The sequence below is a fragment of the Corella eumyota genome, chromosome 5, assembly GCF_963082875.1.
Source record: "Corella eumyota chromosome 5, kaCorEumy4.1, whole genome shotgun sequence".
Lineage (NCBI taxonomy): Eukaryota > Metazoa > Chordata > Ascidiacea > Phlebobranchia > Corellidae > Corella > Corella eumyota.
Window position 1 is genome coordinate 13,392,357 of NC_137494.1, and position 25,780 is coordinate 13,418,136.

General features: G+C 40.6%; 1 protein-coding gene across 1 annotated transcript in view; it reads right to left on the reverse strand.

The window, feature by feature from the left end:
* Positions 1-18,998: 18,998 nt before the first annotated feature.
* LOC145753539 (uncharacterized) overlaps positions 18,999-25,780 on the reverse strand; it is a 56,305-nt gene continuing 49,523 nt past the window's right edge. Inside the window, exons 35-37 of the mRNA XM_082569945.1 lie at positions 22,086-22,409; positions 19,225-19,556; positions 18,999-19,073 (exon numbers count right to left, since the gene is read on the reverse strand). Of these exons, the coding sequence (XP_082426071.1) occupies positions 18,999-19,073; positions 19,225-19,556; positions 22,086-22,409 (731 nt within the window). The remainder of the gene's footprint in view (positions 19,074-19,224; positions 19,557-22,085; positions 22,410-25,780) is intronic.

Here is a 25,780-nt window from a genome sequence, read left to right on the forward strand (position 1 = left end):
CACATAATTGCAAGGTTCAAGGCCAAAAGTGCAAGGAGTTGGGATATATTTATCTCCAACAAATTCTACAGGACCTTTAGGTTGGGATGGAATGTATCCACCGACTTGGTCACAAGGTATTGGTCCAAAGCTACAAGGAGCTGGAATGAATTGGTCTTCAGCATAACCAATTGGTGCTTTGGGTTGGTTGGGAATGTAACCGTCGAAGTAATCGCATGGTGCTGGGCCAAAACCACATGGAGTAGGGGTAACTAAAGGTACTTTAGGTTGAGATGGAATAAAAGTATCAACATAATTGCAAGGTTCAGGACCAAAAGTGCTAGGAGTTGGAATATATTTATCACCAACAAATTCTACAAGTACTTTAGGTTGAGATGGAATAAAAGTATCAACATAATTGCAAGGTTCAGGGCCAAAGGTGGAAGGAGTTGGAATATATTTGTCTTCAGCATAACCAATTGGTCCTTTAGGTTGGCTAGGAATGTAACCGTCAAAGTAATCGCATGGTGCTGGGCCAAAACCACATGGAGTTGGTGTAACTAAAGGTACTTTAGGTTGAGATGGAATAAAAGTATCCACATAATTGCAAGGTTCAGGGCCAAAAGTGCTAGGAGTTGGAATATATTTATCACCAACAAATTCTACAGGTACTTTAGGTTGAGATGGAATAAAAGTATCAACATAATTGCAAGGTTCAGGGCCAAAAGTGCAAGGAGATGGGATATATTTATCTCCAACAAATTCTACAGGACCTTTAGGTTGGGATGGAATGTATCCACCGACTTGGTCACAAGGTATTGGTCCAAAGCTACAAGGAGCTGGAATGAATTGGTCTTCAGCATAACCAATTGGTGCTTTGGGTTGGTTGGGAATGTAACCGTCGAAGTAATCGCATGGTGCTGGGCCAAAACCACATGGAGTTGGGGTAACTAAAGGTACTTTAGGTTGAGATGGAATAAAAGTATCCACATAATTGCAAGGTTCAGGGCCAAAAGTGGAAGGAGTTGGAATATATTTATCACCAACAAATTCTACAGGTACTTTAGGTTGAGATGGAATAAAAGTATCAACATAATTGCAAGGTTCAGGGCCAAAGGTGGAAGGAGTTGGAATATATTTGTCTTCAGCATAACCAATTAGTCCTTTAGGTTGGCTAGGAATGTAACCGTCAAAGTAATCGCATGGTGCTGGGCCAAAACCACATGGAGTTGGGGTAACTAAAGGTACTTTAGGTTGAGATGGAATAAAAGTATCAACATAATTGCAAGGTTCAGGGCCAAAAGTGCAAGGAGTTGGGATATATTTATCTCCAACAAATTCTACAGGACCTTTAGGTTGGGATGGAATGTATCCACCGAATTGGTCACAAGGTATTGGTCCAAAGCTACAAGGAGCTGGAATGAATTGGTCTTCAGCATAACCAATTGGTGCTTTGGGTTGGTTGGGAATGTAACCGTCGAAGTAATCGCATGGTGCTGGGCCAAAACCACATGGAGTTGGGGTAACTAAAGGTACTTTAGGTTGAGATGGAATAAAAGTATCAACATAATTGCAAGGTTCAGGACCAAAAGTGCTAGGAGTTGGAATATATTTATCACCAACAAATTCTACAGGTACTTTAGGTTGAGATGGAATAAAAGTATCAACATAATTGCAAGGTTCAGGGCCAAAGGTGGAAGGAGTTGGAATATATTTGTCTTCAGCATAACCAATTGGTCGTTTAGGTTGGCTAGGAATGTAACCGTCAAAGTAATCGCATGGTGCTGGGCCAAAACCACATGGAGTTGGTGTAACTAAAGGTACTTTAGGTTGAGATGGAATAAAAGTATCCACATAATTGCAAGGATCAGGGCCAAAAGTGCTAGGAGTTGGAATATATTTATCACCAACAAATTCTACAGGTACTTTAGGTTGAGATGGAATAAAAGTATCAACATAATTGCAAGGTTCAGGGCCAAAAGTGCAAGGAGATGGGATATATTTATCTCCAACAAATTCTACAGGACCTTTAGGTTGGGATGGAATGTATCCACCGACTTGGTCACAAGGTATTGGTCCAAAGTTGCTTGGAACTGGAATGAATTGGTCTTCAGCATAACCAATTGGTGCTTTGGGTTGGTTGGGAATGTAACCGTCAAAGTAATCGCATGGTTCTGGGCCAAAACTACATGGAGTTGGTGTAACTAAAGGTACTCTAGGCTGAGATGGAATAAAAGTATCCACATAATTGCAAGGTTCAGGGCCAAAAGTGCTAGGAGTTGGAATATATTTATCACCAACAAATTCTACAGGTACTTTAGGTTGAGATGGAATAAAAGTATCAACATAATTGCAAGGTTCAGGGCCAAAGGTGGAAGGAGTTGGAATATATTTGTCTTCAGCATAACCAATTGGTCCTTTAGGTTGGCTAGGAATGTAACCGTCAAAGTAATCGCATGGTGCTGGGCCAAAACCACATGGAGTTGGTGTAACTAAAGGTACTTTAGGTTGAGATGGAATAAAAGTATCCACATAATTGCAAGGTTCAGGGCCAAAAGTGCTAGGAGTTGGAATATATTTATCACCAACAAATTCTACAGGTACTTTAGGTTGAGATGGAATAAAAGTATCAACATAATTGCAAGGTTCAGGGCCAAAGGTGGAAGGAGTTGGAATATATTTGTCTTCAGCATAACCAATTGGTCCTTTAGGTTGGCTAGGAATGTAACCGTCAAAGTAATCGCATGGTGCTGGGCCAAAACCACATGGAGTTGGTGTAACTAAAGGTACTTTAGGTTGAGATGGAATAAAAGTATCCACATAATTGCAAGGTTCAGGGCCAAAAGTGCTAGGAGTTGGAATATATTTATCACCAACAAATTCTACAGGTACTTTAGGTTGAGATGGAATAAAAGTATCAACATAATTGCAAGGTTCAGGGCCAAAAGTGCAAGGAGATGGGATATATTTATCTCCAACAAATTCTACAGGACCTTTAGGTTGGGATGGAATGTATCCACCGACTTGGTCACAAGGTATTGGTCCAAAGCTACAAGGAGCTGGAATGAATTGGTCTTCAGCATAACCAATTGGTGCTTTGGGTTGGTTGGGAATGTAACCGTCGAAGTAATCGCATGGTGCTGGGCCAAAACCACATGGAGTTGGGGTAACTAAAGGTACTTTAGGTTGAGATGGAATAAAAGTATCCACATAATTGCAAGGTTCAGGGCCAAAAGTGGAAGGAGTTGGAATATATTTGTCTTCAGCATAACCAATTGGTCCTTTAGGTTGGCTAGGAATGTAACCGTCAAAGTAATCGCATGGTGCTGGGCCAAAACCACATGGAGTTGGTGTAACTAAAGGTACTTTAGGTTGAGATGGAATAAAAGTATCCACATAATTGCAAGGTTCAGGGCCAAAAGTGCAAGGAGTTGGGATATATTTATCTCCAACAAATTCTACAGGACCTTTAGGTTGGGATGGAATGTATCCACCGACTTGGTCACAAGGTATTGGTCCAAAGCTACAAGGAGCTGGAATGAATTGGTCTTCAGCATAACCAATTGGTGCTTTGGGTTGGTTGGGAATGTAACCGTCGAAGTAATCGCATGGTGCTGGGCCAAAACCACATGGAGTTGGGGTAACTAAAGGTACTTTAGGTTGAGATGGAATAAAAGTATCAACATAATTGCAAGGTTCAGGACCAAAAGTGCTAGGAGTTGGAATATATTTATCACCAACAAATTCTACAGGTACTTTAGGTTGAGATGGAATAAAAGTATCAACATAATTGCAAGGTTCAGGGCCAAAGGTGGAAGGAGTTGGAATATATTTGTCTTCAGCATAACCAATTGGTCCTTTAGGTTGGCTAGGAATGTAACCGTCAAAGTAATCGCATGGTGCTGGGCCAAAACCACATGGAGTTGGTGTAACTAAAGGTACTTTAGGTTGAGATGGAATAAAAGTATCCACATAATTGCAAGGTTCAGGGCCAAAAGTGCTAGGAGTTGGAATATATTTATCACCAACAAATTCTACAGGTACTTTAGGTTGAGATGGAATAAAAGTATCAACATAATTGCAAGGTTCAGGGCCAAAAGTGCAAGGAGATGGGATATATTTATCTCCAACAAATTCTACAGGACCTTTAGGTTGGGATGGAATGTATCCACCGACTTGGTCACAAGGTATTGGTCCAAAGCTACAAGGAGCTGGAATGAATTGGTCTTCAGCATAACCAATTGGTGCTTTGGGTTGGTTGGGAATGTAACCGTCGAAGTAATCGCATGGTGCTGGGCCAAAACCACATGGAGTTGGGGTAACTAAAGGTACTTTAGGTTGAGATGGAATAAAAGTATCCACATAATTGCAAGGTTCAGGGCCAAAAGTGGAAGGAGTTGGAATATATTTGTCTTCAGCATAACCAATTGGTCCTTTAGGTTGGCTAGGAATGTAACCGTCAAAGTAATCGCATGGTGCTGGGCCAAAACCACATGGAGTTGGTGTAACTAAAGGTACTTTAGGTTGAGATGGAATAAAAGTATCCACATAATTGCAAGGTTCAGGGCCAAAAGTGCAAGGAGTTGGGATATATTTATCTCCAACAAATTCTACAGGACCTTTAGGTTGGGATGGAATGTATCCACCGACTTGGTCACAAGGTATTGGTCCAAAGCTACAAGGAGCTGGAATGAATTGGTCTTCAGCATAACCAATTGGTGCTTTGGGTTGGTTGGGAATGTAACCGTCGAAGTAATCGCATGGTGCTGGGCCAAAACCACATGGAGTTGGGGTAACTAAAGGTACTTTAGGTTGAGATGGAATAAAAGTATCAACATAATTGCAAGGTTCAGGACCAAAAGTGCTAGGAGTTGGAATATATTTATCACCAACAAATTCTACAGGTACTTTAGGTTGAGATGGAATAAAAGTATCAACATAATTGCAAGGTTCAGGGCCAAAGGTGGAAGGAGTTGGAATATATTTGTCTTCAGCATAACCAATTGGTCCTTTAGGTTGGCTAGGAATGTAACCGTCAAAGTAATCGCATGGTGCTGGGCCAAAACCACATGGAGTTGGTGTAACTAAAGGTACTTTAGGTTGAGATGGAATAAAAGTATCCACATAATTGCAAGGTTCAGGGCCAAAAGTGCTAGGAGTTGGAATATATTTATCACCAACGAATTCTACAGGTACTTTAGGTTGAGATGGAATAAAAGTATCAACATAATTGCAAGGTTCAGGGCCAAAAGTGCAAGGAGATGGGATATATTTATCTCCAACAAATTCTACAGGACCTTTAGGTTGGGATGGAATGTATCCACTGACTTGGTCACAAGGTATTGGTCCAAAGTTGCTTGGAACTGAAATGAATTGGTCTTCAGCATAACCAATTGGTGCTTTGGGTTGGTTGGGAATGTAACCGTCAAAGTAATCGCATGGTTCTGGGCCAAAACCACATGGAGTTGGTGTAACTAAAGGTACTCTAGGCTGAGATGGAATAAAAGTATCCACATAATTGCAAGGTTCAGGGCCAAAAGTGCTAGGAGTTGGAATATATTTATCACCAACAAATTCTACAGGTACTTTAGGTTGAGATGGAATAAAAGTATCAACATAATTGCAAGGTTCAGGGCCAAAGGTGGAAGGAGTTGGAATATATTTGTCTTCAGCATAACCAATTGGTCCTTTAGGTTGGCTAGGAATGTAACCGTCAAAGTAATCGCATGGTGCTGGGCCAAAACCACATGGAGTTGGTGTAACTAAAGGTACTTTAGGTTGAGATGGAATAAAAGTATCCACATAATTGCAAGGTTCAGGGCCAAAAGTGCTAGGAGTTGGAATATATTTATCACCAACAAATTCTACAGGTACTTTAGGTTGAGATGGAATAAAAGTATCAACATAATTGCAAGGTTCAGGGCCAAAGGTGGAAGGAGTTGGAATATATTTGTCTTCAGCATAACCAATTGGTCCTTTAGGTTGGCTAGGAATGTAACCGTCAAAGTAATCGCATGGTGCTGGGCCAAAACCACATGGAGTTGGTGTAACTAAAGGTACTTTAGGTTGAGATGGAATAAAAGTATCCACATAATTGCAAGGTTCAGGGCCAAAAGTGCAAGGAGTTGGGATATATTTATCTCCAACAAATTCTACAGGACCTTTAGGTTGGGATGGAATGTATCCACCGACTTGGTCACAAGGTATTGGTCCAAAGCTACAAGGAGCTGGAATGAATTGGTCTTCAGCATAACCAATTGGTGCTTTGGGTTGGTTGGGAATGTAACCGTCGAAGTAATCGCATGGTGCTGGGCCAAAACCACATGGAGTTGGGGTAACTAAAGGTACTTTAGGTTGAGATGGAATAAAAGTATCAACATAATTGCAAGGTTCAGGACCAAAAGTGCTAGGAGTTGGAATATATTTATCACCAACAAATTCTACAGGTACTTTAGGTTGAGATGGAATAAAAGTATCAACATAATTGCAAGGTTCAGGGCCAAAGGTGGAAGGAGTTGGAATATATTTGTCTTCAGCATAACCAATTGGTCCTTTAGGTTGGCTAGGAATGTAACCGTCGAAGTAATCGCATGGTGCTGGGCCAAAACCACATGGAGTTGGTGTAACTAAAGGTACTTTAGGTTGAGATGGAATAAAAGTATCCACATAATTGCAAGGTTCAGGGCCAAAAGTGCTAGGAGTTGGAATATATTTATCACCAACAAATTCTACAGGTACTTTAGGTTGAGATGGAATAAAAGTATCAACATAATTGCAAGGTTCAGGGCCAAAGGTGGAAGGAGTTGGAATATATTTGTCTTCAGCATAACCAATTGGTCCTTTAGGTTGGCTAGGAATGTAACCGTCAAAGTAATCGCATGGTGCTGGGCCAAAACCACATGGAGTTGGTGTAACTAAAGGTACTTTAGGTTGAGATGGAATAAAAGTATCCACATAATTGCAAGGTTCAGGGCCAAAAGTGCTAGGAGTTGGAATATATTTATCACCAACAAATTCTACAGGTACTTTAGGTTGAGATGGAATAAAAGTATCAACATAATTGCAAGGTTCAGGGCCAAAAGTGCAACGAGATGGGATATATTTATCTCCAACAAATTCTACAGGACCTTTAGGTTGGGATGGAATGTATCCACCGACTTGGTCACAAGGTATTGGTCCAAAGCTACAAGGAGCTGGAATGAATTGGTCTTCAGCATAACCAATTGGTGCTTTGGGTTGGTTGGGAATGTAACCGTCGAAGTAATCGCATGGTGCTGGGCCAAAACCACATGGAGTTGGGGTAACTAAAGGTACTTTAGGTTGAGATGGAATAAAAGTATCCACATAATTGCAAGGTTCAGGGCCAAAAGTGGAAGGAGTTGGAATATATTTGTCTTCAGCATAACCAATTGGTCCTTTAGGTTGGCTAGGAATGTAACCGTCAAAGTAATCGCATGGTGCTGGGCCAAAACCACATGGAGTTGGTGTAACTAAAGGTACTTTAGGTTGAGATGGAATAAAAGTATCCACATAATTGCAAGGTTCAGGGCCAAAAGTGCTAGGATTTGGAATATATTTATCACCAACAAATTCTACAGGTACTTTAGGTTGAGATGGAATAAAAGTATCCACATAATTGCAAGGTTCAGGGCCAAAAGTGGAAGGAGTTGGAATATATTTGTCTTCAGCATAACCAATTGGTCCTTTAGGTTGGCTAGGAATGTAACCGTCAAAGTAATCGCATGGTGCTGGGCCAAAACCACATGGAGTTGGTGTAACTAAAGGTACTTTAGGTTGAGATGGAATAAAAGTATCCACATAATTGCAAGGTTCAGGGCCAAAAGTGCAAGGAGTTGGGATATATTTATCTCCAACAAATTCTACAGGACCTTTAGGTTGGGATGGAATGTATCCACCGACTTGGTCACAAGGTATTGGTCCAAAGCTACAAGGAGCTGGAATGAATTGGTCTTCAGCATAACCAATTGGTGCTTTGGGTTGGTTGGGAATGTAACCGTCGAAGTAATCGCATGGTGCTGGGCCAAAACCACATGGAGTTGGGGTAACTAAAGGTACTTTAGGTTGAGATGGAATAAAAGTATCAACATAATTGCAAGGTTCAGGACCAAAAGTGCTAGGAGTTGGAATATATTTATCACCAACAAATTCTACAGGTACTTTAGGTTGAGATGGAATAAAAGTATCAACATAATTGCAAGGTTCAGGGCCAAAGGTGGAAGGAGTTGGAATATATTTGTCTTCAGCATAACCAATTGGTCCTTTAGGTTGGCTAGGAATGTAACCGTCAAAGTAATCGCATGGTGCTGGGCCAAAACCACATGGAGTTGGTGTAACTAAAGGTACTTTAGGTTGAGATGGAATAAAAGTATCCACATAATTGCAAGGTTCAGGGCCAAAAGTGCTAGGAGTTGGAATATATTTATCACCAACAAATTCTACAGGTACTTTAGGTTGAGATGGAATAAAAGTATCAACATAATTGCAAGGTTCAGGGCCAAAAGTGCAAGGAGATGGGATATATTTATCTCCAACAAATTCTACAGGACCTTTAGGTTGGGATGGAATGTATCCACTGACTTGGTCACAAGGTATTGGTCCAAAGCTGCTTGGAACTGGAATGAATTGGTCTTCAGCATAACCAATTGGTGCTTTGGGTTGGTTGGGAATGTAACCGTCAAAGTAATCGCATGGTTCTGGGCCAAAACCACATGGAGTTGGTGTAACTAAAGGTACTCTAGGCTGAGATGGAATAAAAGTATCCACATAATTGCAAGGTTCAAGGCCAAAAGTGCTAGGAGTTGGAATATATTTATCACCAACAAATTCTACAGGTACTTTAGGTTGAGATGGAATAAAAGTATCAACATAATTGCAAGGTTCAGGGCCAAAGGTGGAAGGAGTTGGAATATATTTGTCTTCAGCATAACCAATTGGTCCTTTAGGTTGGCTAGGAATGTAACCGTCAAAGTAATCGCATGGTGCTGGGCCAAAACCACATGGAGTTGGTGTAACTAAAGGTACTTTAGGTTGAGATGGAATAAAAGTATCCACATAATTGCAAGGTTCAGGGCCAAAAGTGCTAGGAGTTGGAATATATTTATCACCAACAAATTCTACAGGTACTTTAGGTTGAGATGGAATAAAAGTATCAACATAATTGCAAGGTTCAGGGCCAAAGGTGGAAGGAGTTGGAATATATTTGTCTTCAGCATAACCAATTGGTCCTTTAGGTTGGCTAGGAATGTAACCGTCAAAGTAATCGCATGGTGCTGGGCCAAAACCACATGGAGTTGGTGTAACTAAAGGTACTTTAGGTTGAGATGGAATAAAAGTATCCACATAATTGCAAGGTTCAGGGCCAAAAGTGCAAGGAGTTGGGATATATTTATCTCCAACAAATTCTACAGGACCTTTAGGTTGGGATGGAATGTATCCACCGACTTGGTCACAAGGTATTGGTCCAAAGCTACAAGGAGCTGGAATGAATTGGTCTTCAGCATAACCAATTGGTGCTTTGGGTTGGTTGGGAATGTAACCGTCGAAGTAATCGCATGGTGCTGGGCCAAAACCACATGGAGTTGGGGTAACTAAAGGTACTTTAGGTTGAGATGGAATAAAAGTATCAACATAATTGCAAGGTTCAGGACCAAAAGTGCTAGGAGTTGGAATATATTTATCACCAACAAATTCTACAGGTACTTTAGGTTGAGATGGAATAAAAGTATCAACATAATTGCAAGGTTCAGGGCCAAAGGTGGAAGGAGTTGGAATATATTTGTCTTCAGCATAACCAATTGGTCCTTTAGGTTGGCTAGGAATGTAACCGTCGAAGTAATCGCATGGTGCTGGGCCAAAACCACATGGAGTTGGTGTAACTAAAGGTACTTTAGGTTGAGATGGAATAAAAGTATCCACATAATTGCAAGGTTCAGGGCCAAAAGTGCTAGGAGTTGGAATATATTTATCACCAACAAATTCTACAGGTACTTTAGGTTGAGATGGAATAAAAGTATCAACATAATTGCAAGGTTCAGGGCCAAAGGTAGAAGGAGTTGGAATATATTTGTCTTCAGCATAACCAATTGGTCCTTTAGGTTGGCTAGGAATGTAACCGTCAAAGTAATCGCATGGTGCTGGGCCAAAACCACATGGAGTTGGTGTAACTAAAGGTACTTTAGGTTGAGATGGAATAAAAGTATCCACATAATTGCAAGGTTCAGGGCCAAAAGTGCTAGGAGTTGGAATATATTTATCACCAACAAATTCTACAGGTACTTTAGGTTGAGATGGAATAAAAGTATCAACATAATTGCAAGGTTCAGGGCCAAAAGTGCAACGAGATGGGATATATTTATCTCCAACAAATTCTACAGGACCTTTAGGTTGGGATGGAATGTATCCACCGACTTGGTCACAAGGTATTGGTCCAAAGCTACAAGGAGCTGGAATGAATTGGTCTTCAGCATAACCAATTGGTGCTTTGGGTTGGTTGGGAATGTAACCGTCGAAGTAATCGCATGGTGCTGGGCCAAAACCACATGGAGTTGGGGTAACTAAAGGTACTTTAGGTTGAGATGGAATAAAAGTATCCACATAATTGCAAGGTTCAGGGCCAAAAGTGGAAGGAGTTGGAATATATTTGTCTTCAGCATAACCAATTGGTCCTTTAGGTTGGCTAGGAATGTAACCGTCAAAGTAATCGCATGGTGCTGGGCCAAAACCACATGGAGTTGGTGTAACTAAAGGTACTTTAGGTTGAGATGGAATAAAAGTATCCACATAATTGCAAGGTTCAGGGCCAAAAGTGCTAGGATTTGGAATATATTTATCACCAACAAATTCTACAGGTACTTTAGGTTGAGATGGAATAAAAGTATCAACATAATTGCAAGGTTCAGGGCCAAAGGTGGAAGGAGTTGGAATATATTTGTCTTCAGCATAACCAATTGGTCCTTTAGGTTGGCTAGGAATATAACCGTCAAAGTAATCGCATGGTGCTGGGCCAAAACCACATGGAGTTGGTGTAACTAAAGGTACTTTAGGTTGAGATGGAATAAAAGTATCCACATAATTGCAAGGTTCAGGGCCAAAAGTGCTAGGAGTTGGAATATATTTATCACCAACAAATTCTACAGGTACTTTAGGTTGAGATGGAATAAAAGTATCAACATAATTGCAAGGTTCAGGGCCAAAAGTGCAAGGAGATGGGATATATTTATCTCCAACAAATTCTACAGGACCTTTAGGTTGGGATGGAATGTATCCACTGACTTGGTCACAAGGTATTGGTCCAAAGCTGCTTGGAACTGGAATGAATTGGTCTTCAGCATAACCAATTGGTGCTTTGGGTTGGTTGGGAATGTAACCGTCAAAGTAATCGCATGGTTCTGGGCCAAAACCACATGGAGTTGGTGTAACTAAAGGTACTCTAGGCTGAGATGGAATAAAAGTATCCACATAATTGCAAGGTTCAGGGCCAAAAGTGCTAGGAGTTGGAATATATTTATCACCAACAAATTCTACAGGTACTTTAGGTTGAGATGGAATAAAAGTATCAACATAATTGCAAAGTTCAGGGCCAAATGTGGAAGGAGTTGGAATATATTTGTCTTCAGCATAACCAATTGGTCCTTTAGGTTGGCTAGGAATGTAACCGTCAAAGTAATCGCATGGTGCTGGGCCAAAACCACATGGAGTTGGTGTAACTAAAGGTACTTTAGGTTGAGATGGAATAAAAGTATCCACATAATTGCAAGGTTCAGGGCCAAAAGTGCTAGGAGTTGGAATATATTTATCACCAACAAATTCTACAGGTAATTTAGGTTGAGATGGAATAAAAGAATCAACATAATTGCAAGGTTCAGGGCCAAAAGTGCAAGGAGATGGGATATATTTATCTCCAACAAATTCTACAGGACCTTTAGGTTGGGATGGAATGTATCCACCGACTTGGTCACAAGGTATTGGTCCAAAGCTGCTTGGAACTGGAATGAATTGGTCTTCAGCATAACCAATTGGTCCTTTAGGTTGGTTAGGAATGTAACCGTCAAAGTAATCGCATGGTGCTGGGCCAAAACCACATGGAGTTGGGGTAACTAAAGGTACTTTAGGTTGAGATGGAATAAAAGTATCAACATAATTGCAAGGTTCAGGGCCAAAAGTGCAAGGAGTTGGGATATATTTATCTCCAACAAATTCTACAGGACCTTTAGGTTGGGATGGAATGTATCCACCGACTTGGTCACAAGGTATTGGTCCAAAGCTACAAGGAGCTGGAATGAATTGGTCTTCAGCATAACCAATTGGTGCTTTGGGTTGGTTGGGAATGTAACCGTCGAAGTAATCGCATGGTGCTGGGCCAAAACCACATGGAGTTGGTGTAACTAAAGGTACTTTAGGTTGAGATGGAATAAAAGTATCCACATAATTGCAAGGTTCAGGGCCAAAAGTGCTAGGAGTTGGAATATATTTATCACCAACAAATTCTACAGGTACTTTAGGTTGAGATGGAATAAAAGTATCAACGTAATTGCAAGGTTCAGGGCCAAAGGTGGAAGGAGTTGGAATATATTTGTCTTCAGCATAACCAATTGGTCCATTAGGTTGGCTAGGAATGTAACCGTCAAAGTAATCGCATGGTGCTGGGCCAAAACCACATGGAGTTGGGGTAACTAAAGGTACTTTAGGTTGAGATGGAATAAAAGTATCCACATAATTGCAAGGTTCAGGGCCAAAAGTGCTAGGAGTTGGAATATATTTATCACCAACAAATTCTACAGGTACTTTAGGTTGAGATGGAATAAAAGTATCAACATAATTGCAAGGTTCAGGGCCAAAGGTGGAAGGAGTTGGAATATATTTGTCTTCAGCATAACCAATTGGTCCTTTAGGTTGGCTAGGAATGTAACCGTCAAAGTAATCGCATGGTGCTGGGCCAAAACCACATGGAGTTGGGGTAACTAAAGGTACTTTAGGTTGAGATGGAATAAAAGTATCAACATAATTGCAAGGTTCAGAGCCAAAAGTGCAAGGAGTTGGGATATATTTATCTCCAACAAACTCTACAACACCTTTAAGTTGGGATGGAATGTATCCACCGACTTGGTCACAAGGTATTGGTCCAAAGCTACAAGGAGATGAAATGAATTGGTCTTCAGCATAACCAATTGGTGCTTTGGGTTGGTTGGGAATGTAACCGTCAATGTAATCGCATGGTGCTGGGCCAAAACCACATGGAGTTGGGGTAACTAAAGGTACTTTAGGTTGAGATGGAATAAAAGTATCAACATAATTGCAAGGTTCAGGGCCAAAGGTGGAAGGAGTTGGTGAAATATATATCTTTTCAACAATTTCTTCAACAGGTTTCAGGGCTTGGGGAACGTTAGGATTAATAAAATCTATTGGTTTATTAAAATTATCTGTATTAAAGGGCGTAAAAATTTCTTCAATTACTTCTATAATTGGTTTAGGATCATGAGAGATTAAGTTATTAACATAATCTAATGGCGAAACTCCATGGTCATATGATAAAGGATTGTATTCTTCAATATGGTCACAGGGTATTGGTCCAAAATTACAAGGAGCTGGAATGAATTGGTCTTCAGCATAACCAATTGGTGCTTTGAATTGGTTCGGAATGTAACCGTCAAAGTAATCGCATGGTGCTGGGCCAAAACCACATGGAGTTGGTGTAACTAAAGGTACTTTAGGTTGAGATGGAATAAAAGTATCAACATAATTGCAAGGTTCAGGGCCAAAAGTGCAAGGAGATGGGATATATTTATCACCAACAAATTCTACAGGTACTTTAGGTTGAGATGGAATAAAAGTATCAACATAATTGCAAGGTTCGGGGCCAAAGGTGGAAGGAGTTGGAATATATTTGTCTTCAGCATAACCAATTGGTCCTTTAGGTTGGCTAGGAATGTAACCGTCAAAGTAATCGCATGGTGCTGGGCCAAAACCACATGGAGTTGGTGTAACTAAAGGTACTTTAGGTTGAGATGGAATAAAAGTATCCACATAATTGCAAGGTTCAGGGCCAAACATGCTAGGAGTTGGAATATATTTATCACCAACAAATTCTACAGGTACTTTAGGTTGAGATGGAATAAAAGTATCAACATAATTGCAAGGTTCAGGGCCAAAAGTGCAAGGAGATGGGATATATTTATCTCCAACAAATTCTACAGGACCTTTAGGTTGGGATGGAATGTATCCACCGACTTGGTCACAAGGTATTGGTCCAAAGCTACAAGGAGCTGGAATGAATTGATCTTCAGCATAACCAATTGGTGCTTTGGGTTGGTTGGGAATGTAACCGTCGAAGTAATCGCATGGTGCTGGGCCAAAACCACATGGAGTTGGGGTAACTAAAGGTACTTTAGGTTGAGATGGAATAAAAGTATCAACATAATTGCAAGGTTCAGGGCCAAAAGTGCAAGGAGTTGGGATATATTTATCTCCAACAAATTCTACAGGACCTTTAGGTTGAGATGGAATGTATCCACCGACTTGGTCACAAGGTATTGGTCCAAAGCTACAAGGAGCTGAAATGAATTGGTCTTCAGCATAACTAATTGGTGCTTTGGGTTGGTTGGGAATGTAACCGTCAAAGTAATCGCATGGTGCTGGGCCAAAACCACATGGAGTTGGTGTAACTAAAGGTACTTTAGGTTGAGATGGAATAAAAGTATCAACATAATTGCAAGGTTCAGGACCAAAAGTGCAAGGAGATGGAATATATTTATCACCAACAAAATCTACAGGTACTTTAGGTTGGGATGGAACAAAAGTATCAACATAATTGCAAGGTTCAGAGCCAAAGGTGGAAGGAGTTGGAATATATTTGTTATCAGCATAACCAATTGGTCCTTTAGGTTGGCTAGGAATGTAACCGTCAAAGTAATCGCATGGTGCTGGGCCAAAACCACATGGAGTTGGTGTAACTAAAGGTACTTTAGATTGAGATGGAATAAAAGTATCCACATAATTGCAAGGTTCAGGGCCAAAAGTGCTAGGAGTTGGAATATATTTATCACCAACAAATTCTACAGGTACTTTAGGTTGAGATGGAATAAAAGTATCAACATAATTGCAAGGTTCAGGGCCAAAAGTGCAAGGAGATGGGATATATTTATCTCCAACAAATTCTACAGGACCTTTAGGTTGGGATGGAATGTATCCACCGACTTGGTCACAAGGTATTGGTCCAAAGCTGCTTGGAACTGGAATGAATTGGTCTTCAGCATAACCAATTGGTGCTTTAGGTTGGTTGGGAATGTAACCGTCAAAGTAATCGCATGGTTCTGGGCCAAAACCACATGGAGTTGGGGTAACTAAAGGTACTTTAGGTTGAGATGGAATAAAAGTATCAACATAATTGCAAGGTTCAGGGCCAAAGGTGGAAGGAGTTGGAATATATTTGTCTTCAGCATAACCAATTGGTCCTTTAGGTTGGCTAGGAATGTAACTGTCAAAGTAATCGCATGGTGCTGGGCCAAAACCACATGGAGTTGGGGTAACTAAAGGTACTTTAGGTTGAGATGGAATAAAAGTATCAACATAATTGCAAGGTTCAGGGCCAAAAGTGCAAGGAGTTGGGATATATTTATCTCCAACAAATTCTACAGGACCTTTAGGTTGGGATGGAATGTATCCACCGACTTGGTCACAAGGTATTGGTCCAAAGCTACAAGGAGCTGGAATGAATTGGTCTTCAGCATAACCAATTGGTGCTTTGGGTTGGTTGGGAATGTAACCGTCGAAGTAATCGCATGGTGCTGGGCCAAAACCACATGGAGTTGGTGTAACTAAAGGTACTTTAGGTTGAGATGGAATAAAAGTATCCACATAATTGCAAGGTTCAGGGCCAAAAGTGCTAGGAGTTGGAATATATTTATCACCAACAAATTCTACAGGTACTTTAGGTTGAGATGGAATAAAAGTATCAACATAATTGCAAGGTTCAGGGCCAAAGGTGGAAGGAGTTGGAATATATTTGTCTTCAGCATAACCAATTGGTCCTTTAGGTTGGCTAGGAATGTAACCGTCAAAGTAATCGCATGGTGCTGGGCCAAAACCACATGGAGTTGGTGTAACTAAAGGTACTTTAGGTTGAGATGGAATAAAAGTATCCACATAATTGCAAGGTTCAGGGCCAAAAGTGCTAGGAGTTGGAATATATTTATCACCAACAAATTCTACAGGTACTTTAGGTTGAGATGGAATAAAAGTATCCACATAATTGCAAGGTTCAGGGCCAAAAGTGCTAGGAGTTGGAATATATTTATCACCAACAAATTCTACAGGTACTTTAGGTTGAGATGGAATAAAAGTATCAACATAATTGCAAGGTTCAGGGCCAAAGGTGGAAGGAGTTGGAATATATTTGTCTTCAGCATAACCAATTGGTCCTTTAGGTTGGCTAGGAATGTAACCGTCAAAGTAATCGCATGGTGCTGGGCCAAAACCACATGGAGTTGGGGTAACTAAAGGTACTTTAGGTTGAGATGGAATAAAAGTATCCACATAATTGCAAGGTTCAGGGCCAAAAGTGCTAGGAGTTGGAATATATTTATCACCAACAAATTCTACAGGTACTTTAGGTTGAGATGGAATAAAAGTATCAACATAATTGCAAGGTTCAGGGCCAAAAGTGCAAAGAGATGAGATATATTTATCTCCAACAAATTCTACAGGACCTTTAGATTGGGATGGAATGTATCCACCGACTTGGTCACAAGGTATTGGTCCAAAGCTGCTTGGAACTGGAATGAATTGGTCTTCAGCATAACCAATTGGTTCTTTTGGTTGGTTGGGAATGTAACCGTCAAAGTAATCGCATGGTTCTGGGCCAAAACCACATGGAGTTGGGGTAACTAAAGGTACTCTAGGCTGAGATGGAATAAAAGTATCAACATAATTGCAAGGTTCAGGGCCAAAGGTGGAAGGAGTTGGAATATATTTGTCTTCAACATAACCAATTGGTCCTTTAGGTTGGCTAGGAATGTAACCGTCAAAGTAATCGCATGGTGCTGGGCCAAAACCACATGGAGTTGGGGTAACTAAAGGTACTTTAGGTTGAGAAGGAATAAAAGTATCAACATAATTGCAAGGTTCAGGGCCAAAAGTGCAAGGAGTTGGGATATATTTATCTTCAACAAATTCTACAGGACCTTTAGGTTGGGATGGAATGTATCCACCGACTTGGTCACAAGGTATTGGTCCAAAGCTACAAGGAGCTGGAATGAATTGGTCTTCAGCATAACCAATTGGTGCTTTGGGATGGTTGGGAATGTAACCGTCGAAGTAATCGCATGGTGCTGGGCCAAAACCACATGGAGTTGGTGTAACTAAAGGTACTTTAGGTTGAGATGGAATATAAGTATCCACATAATTGCAAGGTTCAGGGCCAAAAGTGCTAGGAGTTGGAATATATTTATCACCAACAAATTCTACAGGTACTTTAGGTTGAGATGGAATAAAAGTATCAACATAATTGCAAGGTTCAGGGCCAAAGGTGGAAGGAGTTGGAATATATTTGTCTTCAGCATAACCAATTGGTCCTTTAGGTTGGCTAGGAATGTAACCGTCGAAGTAATCGCATGGTGCTGGGCCAAAACCACATGGAGTTGGTGTAACTAAAGGTACTTTAGGTTGAGATGGAATATAAGTATCCACATAATTGCAAGGTTCAGGGCCAAAAGTGCTAGGAGTTGGAATATATTTATCACCAACAAATTCTACAGGTACTTTAGGTTGAGATGGAATAAAAGTATCAACATAATTGCAAGGTTCAGGGCCAAAAGTGCAAGGAGATGGGATATATTTATCTCCAACAAATTCTACAGGACTTTTAGGTTGGGATGGAATGTATCCACCGACTTGGTCACAAGGTATTGGTCCAAAGCTACAAGGAGCTGGAATGAATTGGTCTTCAGCATAACCAATTGGTGCTTTGGGTTGGTTGGGAATGTAACCGTCGAAGTAATCGCATGGTGCTGGGCCAAAACCACATGGAGTTGGTGTAACTAAAGGTACTCTAGACTGAGATGGAATAAAAGTATCCACATAATTGCAAGGTTCAGGGCCAAAAGTGCTAGGAGTTGGAATATATTTATCACCAACAAATTCTACAGGTACTTTAGGTTGAGATGGAATAAAAGTATCAACATAATTGCAAGGTTCAGGGCCAAAGGTGGAAGGAGTTGGAATATATTTGTCTTCAGCATAACCAATTGGTCCTTTAGGTTGGCTAGGAATGTAACCGTCGAAGTAATCGCATGGTGCTGGGCCAAAACCACATGGAGTTGGTGTAACTAAAGGTACTTTAGGTTGAGATGGAATAAAAGTATCCACATAATTGCAAGGTTCAGGGCCAAAAGTGCTAGGAGTTGGAATATATTTATCACCAACAAATTCTACAGGTACTTTAGGTTGAGATGGAATAAAAGCATCAACATAATTGCAAGGTTCAGGGCCAAAAGTGCAAGGAGATGGGATATATTTATCTCCAACAAATTCTACAGGACCTTTAGGTTGGGATGGAATGTATCCACCGACTTGGTCACAAGGTATTGGTCCAAAGCTGCTTGGAACTGGTATGAATTGGTCTTCAGCATAACCAATTGGTGCTTTGGGTTGGTTGGGAATGTAACCGTCAAAGTAATCGCATGGTTCTGGGCCAAAACCACATGGAGTTGGGGTAACTAAAGGTACTCTAGGCTGAGATGGAATAAAAGTATCAACATAATTGCAAGGTTCAGGGCCAAAGGTGGAAGGAGTTGGAATATATTTGTCTTCAGCATAACCAATTGGTCCTTTAGGTTGGCTAGGAATGTAACCGTCAATGTAATCGCATGGTGCTGGGCCAAAACCACATGGAGTTGGGGTAACTAAAGGTACTTTAGGTTGAGATGGAATAAAAGTATCAACATAATTGCAAGGTTCAGGGCCAAAAGTGCAAGGAGTTGGGATATATTTATCTCCAACAAATTCTACAGGACCTTTAGGTTGGGATGGAACGTATCCACCGACTTGGTCACAAGGTATTGGTCCAAAGCTACAAGGAGCTGAAATGAATTGGTCTTCAGCATAACCAATTGGTGCTTTGGGTTGGTTGGGAATGTAACCGTCAATGTAATCGCATGGTGCTGGGCCAAAACCACATGGAGTTGGGGTAACTAAAGGTACTTTAGGTTGAGATGGAATAAAAGTATCAACATAATTGCAAGGTTCTGGGCCAAAAGTGGAAGGAGTTGGTGAAATATATATCTTTTCAACAATTTCTTCAACAGGTTTCAGGGCTTGGGGAACGTTAGGATTAATAAAATCTATTGGTTTATTAAAATTATCTGTATTAAAGGGCGTAAAAATTTCTTCAATAACTTCTATAATTGGTTTAGGATCATGAGAGATTAAGTTATTAACATAATCTAATGGCGAAATTCCATGGTCATATGATAAAGGATTGTATTCTTCGATATGGTCACAGGGTATTGGTCCAAAATTACAAGGAGCTGGAATGAATTGGTCTTCAGCATAACCAATTGGTGCTTTGAATTGGTTCGGAATGTAACCGTCAAAGTAATCGCATGGTGCTGGGCCAAAACCACATGGAGTTGGTGTAACTAAAGGTACTTTAGGTTGAGATGGAATAAAAGTATCAACATAATTGCAAGGTTCAGGACCAAAAGTGCAAGGAGATGGAATATATTTATCACCAACAAAATCTACAGGTACTTTAGGTTGAGATGGAATAAAAGTATCAACATAATTGCAAGGTTCAGGGCCAAAAGTGCAAGGAGATGGGATATATTTATCTCCAACAAATTCTACAGGACTTTTAGGTTGGGATGGAATGTATCCACCGACTTGGTCACAAGGTATTGGTCCAAAGCTACAAGGAGCTGGAATGAATTGGTCTTCAGCATAACCAATTGGTGCTTTGGGTTGGTTGGGAATGTAACCGTCGAAGTAATCGCATGGTGCTGGGACAAAACCACATGGAGTTGGTGTAACTAAAGGTACTCTAGACTGAGATGGAATAAAAGTATCCACATAATTGCAAGGTTCAGGGCCAAAAGTGCTAGGAGTTGGAATATATTTATCACCAACAAATTCTACAGGTACTTTAGGTTGAGATGGAATAAAAGTATCAACATAATTGCAAGGTTCAGGGCCAAAGGTGGAAGGAGTTGGAATATATTTGTCTTCAGCATAACCAATTGGTCCTTTAGGTTGGCTAGGAATGTAACCGTCAAAGTAATCGCATGGTGCTGGGCCAAAACCACATGGAGTTGGTGTAACTAAAGGTACTTTAGGTTGAGATGGAATAAAAGTATCAACATAATTGCAAGGTTCAGGGCCAAAGGTGGAAGGAGTTGGAATATATTTGTCTTCAGCATAATCAATTGGTCCTTTAGGTTGGCTAGGAATGTAACCGTCGAAGTAATCGCATGGTGCTGGGCCAAAACCACATGGAGTTGGTGTAACTAAAGGTACTTTAGGTTGAGATGGAATATAAGTATCCACATAATTGCAAGGTTCAGGGCCAAAAGTGCTAGGAGTTGGAATATATTTATCACCAACAAATTCTACAGGTACTTTAGGTTGAGATGGAATAAAAGTATCAACATAATTGCAAGGTTCAGGGCCAAAAGTGCAAGGAGATGGGATATATTTATCTCCAACAAATTCTACAGGACCTTTAGGTTGGGATGGAATGTATCCACCGACTTGGTCACAAGGTATTGGTCCAAAGCTACAAGGAGCTGGAATGAATTGGTCTTCAGCATAACCAATTGGTGCTTTGGGTTGGTTGGGAATGTAACCGTCGAAGTAATCGCATGGTGCTGGGCCAAAACCACATGGAGTTGGTGTAACTAAAGGTACTCTAGACTGAGATGGAATAAAAGTATCCACATAATTGCAAGGTTCAGGGCCAAAAGTGCTAGGAGTTGGAATATATTTATCACCAACAAATTCTACAGGTACTTTAGGTTGAGATGGAATAAAAGTATCAACATAATTGCAAGGTTCAGGGCCAAAGGTGGAAGGAGTTGGAATATATTTGTCTTCAGCATAACCAATTGGTCCTTTAGGTTGGCTAGGAATGTAACCGTCGAAGTAATCGCATGGTGCTGGGCCAAAACCACATGGAGTTGGTGTAACTAAAGGTACTTTAGGTTGAGATGGAATAAAAGTATCCACATAATTGCAAGGTTCAGGGCCAAAAGTGCTAGGAGTTGGAATATATTTATCACCAACAAATTCTACAGGTACTTTAGGTTGAGATGGAATAAAAGCATCAACATAATTGCAAGGTTCAGGGCCAAAAGTGCAAGGAGATGGGATATATTTATCTCCAACAAATTCTACAGGACCTTTAGGTTGGGATGGAATGTATCCACCGACTTGGTCACAAGGTATTGGTCCAAAGCTGCTTGGAACTGGTATGAATTGGTCTTCAGCATAACCAATTGGTGCTTTGGGTTGGTTGGGAATGTAACCGTCAAAGTAATCGCATGGTTCTGGGCCAAAACCACATGGAGTTGGGGTAACTAAAGGTACTCTAGGCTGAGATGGAATAAAAGTATCAACATAATTGCAAGGTTCAGGGCCAAAGGTGGAAGGAGTTGGAATATATTTGTCTTCAGCATAACCAATTGGTCCTTTAGGTTGGCTAGGAATGTAACCGTCAATGTAATCGCATGGTGCTGGGCCAAAACCACATGGAGTTGGGGTAACTAAAGGTACTTTAGGTTGAGATGGAATAAAAGTATCAACATAATTGCAAGGTTCAGGGCCAAAAGTGCAAGGAGTTGGGATATATTTATCTCCAACAAATTCTACAGGACCTTTAGGTTGGGATGGAACGTATCCACCGACTTGGTCACAAGGTATTGGTCCAAAGCTACAAGGAGCTGAAATGAATTGGTCTTCAGCATAACCAATTGGTGCTTTGGGTTGGTTGGGAATGTAACCGTCAATGTAATCGCATGGTGCTGGGCCAAAACCACATGGAGTTGGGGTAACTAAAGGTACTTTAGGTTGAGATGGAATAAAAGTATCAACATAATTGCAAGGTTCTGGGCCAAAAGTGGAAGGAGTTGGTGAAATATATATCTTTTCAACAATTTCTTCAACAGGTTTCAGGGCTTGGGGAACGTTAGGATTAATAAAATCTATTGGTTTATTAAAATTATCTGTATTAAAGGGCGTAAAAATTTCTTCAATAACTTCTATAATTGGTTTAGGATCATGAGAGATTAAGTTATTAACATAATCTAATGGCGAAATTCCATGGTCATATGATAAAGGATTGTATTCTTCGATATGGTCACAGGGTATTGGTCCAAAATTACAAGGAGCTGGAATGAATTGGTCTTCAGCATAACCAATTGGTGCTTTAAATTGGTTCGGAATGTAACCGTCAAAGTAATCGCATGGTGCTGGGCCAAAACCACATGGAGTTGGTGTAACTAAAGGTACTTTAGGTTGAGATGGAATAAAAGTATCCACATAATTGCAAGGTTCAGGGCCAAAAGTGCTAGGAGTTGGAATATATTTATCACCAACAAATTCTACAGGTACTTTAGGTTGAGATGGAATAAAAGTATCAACATAATTGCAAGGTTCAGGGCCAAAAGTGCAAGGAGATGGGATATATTTATCTCCAACAAATTCTACAGGACCTTTAGGTTGGGATGGAATGTATCCACTGACTTGGTCACAAGGTATTGGTCCAAAGCTGCTTGGAACTGGAATGAATTGGTCTTCAGCATAACCAATTGGTGCTTTAGGTTGGTTGGGAATGTAACCGTCAAAGTAATCGCATGGTTCTGGGCCAAAACCACATGGAGTTGGGGTAACTAAAGGTACTTTAGGTTGAGATGGAATAAAAGTATCAACATAATTGCAAGGTTCAGGGCCAAAAGTGCAAGGAGTTGGGATATATTTATCTCCAACAAATTCTACAGGACCTTTAGGTTGGGATGGAATGTATCCACCGACTTGGTCACAAGGTATTGGTCCAAAACTACAAGGAGCTGGAATGAATTGGTCTTCAGCATAACCAATTGGTGCTTTGGGTTGGTTGGGAATGTAACCGTCGAAGTAATCGCATGGTGCTGGGCCAAAACCACATGGAGTTGGTGTAACTAAAGGTACTTTAGGTTGGGATGGAACAAAAGTATCAACATAATTGCAAGGTTCAGAGCCAAAGGTGGAAGGAGTTGGAATATATTTGTCTTCAGCATAACCAATTGGTCCTTTAGGTTGGCTGGGAATGTAACCGTCAAAGTAATCGCATGGAGCTGGGCCAAAACCACATGGAGTTGGTGTAACTAAAGGTACTTTAGGTTGAGATGGAATAAAAGTATCCATATAATTGCAAGGTTCAGGGCCAAAAGTGCTAGGAGTTGGAATATATTTATCACCAACAAATTCTACAGGTACTTTAGGTTGAGATGGAATAAAAGTATCAACATAATTGCAAGGTTCAGGGCCAAAAGTGCAAGGAGATGGGATATATTTATCTCCAACAAATTCTACAGGACCTTTAGGTTGGGATGGAATGTATCCACCGACTTGGTCACAAGGTATTGGTCCAAAGCTGCTTGGAACTGGAATGAATTGGTCTTCAGCATAACCAATTGGTGCTTTAGGTTGGTTGGGAATGTAACCGTCAAAGTAATCGCATGGTTCTGGGCCAAAACCACATGGAGTTGGGGTAACTAAAGGTAGTTTAGGTTGAGATGGAATAAAAGTATCAACATAATTGCAAGGTTCAGGGCCAAAAGTGCAAGGAGTTGGGATATATTTATCTCCAACAAATTCTACAGGACCTTTAGGTTGGGATGGAATGTATCCACCGACTTGGTCACAAGGTATTGGTCCAAAACTACAAGGAGCTGGAATGAATTGGTCTTCAGCATAACCAATTGGTGCTTTGGGTTGGTTGGGAATGTAACCGTCGAAGTAATCGCATGGTGCTGGGCCAAAACCACATGGAGTTGGTGTAACTAAAGGTACGTTAGGTTGAGATGGAATAAAAGTATCCACATAATTGCAAGGTTCAGGGCCAAAGGTGGAAGGAGTTGGAATATATTTGTCTTCAGCATAACCAATTGGTCCTTTAGGTTGGCTAGGAATGTAACCGTCAAAGTAATCGCATGGTGCTGGGCCAAAACCACATGGAGTTGGTGTAACTAAAGGTACTTTAGGTTGAGATGGAATATAAGTATCCACATAATTGCAAGGTTCAGGGCCAAAAGTGCTAGGAGTTGGAATATATTTATCACCAACAAATTCTACAGGTACTTTAGGTTGAGATGGAATAAAAGTATCAATATAATTGCAAGGTTCAGGGCCAAAGGTGGAAGGAGTTGGAATATATTTGTCTTCAGCATAACCAATTGGTCCATTAGGTTGGCTAGGAATGTAACCGTCAAAGTAATCGCATGGTGCTGGGCCAAAACCACATGGAGTTGGTGTAACTAAAGGTACTTTAGGTTGAGATGGAATAAAAGTATCCACATAATTGCAAGGTTCAGGGCCAAAAGTGCTAGGAGTTGGAATATATTTATCACCAACAAATTCTACAGGTACTTTAGGTTGAGATGGAATAAAAGTATCAACATAATTGCAAGGTTCAGGGCCAAAAGTGCAAGGAGATGGGATATATTTATCTCCAACAAATTCTACAGGACCTTTAGGTTGGGATGGAATGTATCCACCGACTTGGTCACAAGGTATTGGTCCAAAGCTGCTTGGAACTGGAATGAATTGGTCTTCAGCATAACCAATTGGTGCTTTAGGTTGGTTGGGAATGTAACCGTCAAAGTAATCGCATGGTTCTGGGCCAAAACCACATGGAGTTGGGGTAACTAAAGGTAGTTTAGGTTGAGATGGAATAAAAGTATCAACATAATTGCAAGGTTCAGGGCCAAAAGTACAAGGAGTTGGGATATATTTATCTCCAACAAATTCTACAGGACCTTTAGGTTGGGATGGAATGTATCCACCGACTTGGTCACAAGGTATTGGTCCAAAACTACAAGGAGCTGGAATGAATTGGTCTTCAGCATAACCAATTGGTGCTTTGGGTTGGTTGGGAATGTAACCGTCGAAGTAATCGCATGGTGCTGGGCCAAAACCACATGGAGTTGGTGTAACTAAAGGTACTTTAGGTTGAGATGGAATAAAAGTATCCACATAATTGCAAGGTTCAGGGCCAAAAGTGCTAGGAGTTGGAATATATTTATCACCAACAAATTCTACAGGTACTTTAGGTTGAGATGGAATAAAAGTATCAACATAATTGCAAGGTTCAGGGCCAAAAGTGCAAGGAGATGGGATATATTTATCTCCAACAAATTCTACAGGACCTTTAGGTTGGGATGGAATGTATCCACCGACTTGGTCACAAAGTATTGGTCCAAAGCTGCTTGGAACTGGAATGAATTGGTCTTCAGCATAACCAATTGGTGCTTTAGGTTGGTTGGGAATGTAACCGTCAAAGTAATCGCATGGTTCTGGGCCAAAACCACATGGAGTTGGGGTAACTAAAGGTAGTTTAGGTTGAGATGGAATAAAAGTATCAACATAATTGCAAGGTTCAGGGCCAAACGTGCAAGGAGTTGGGATATATTTATCTCCAACAAATTCTACAGGACCTTTAGGTTGGGATGGAATGTATCCACCGACTTGGTCACAAGGTATTGGTCCAAAACTACAAGGAGCTGGAATGAATTGGTCTTCAGCATAACCAATTGGT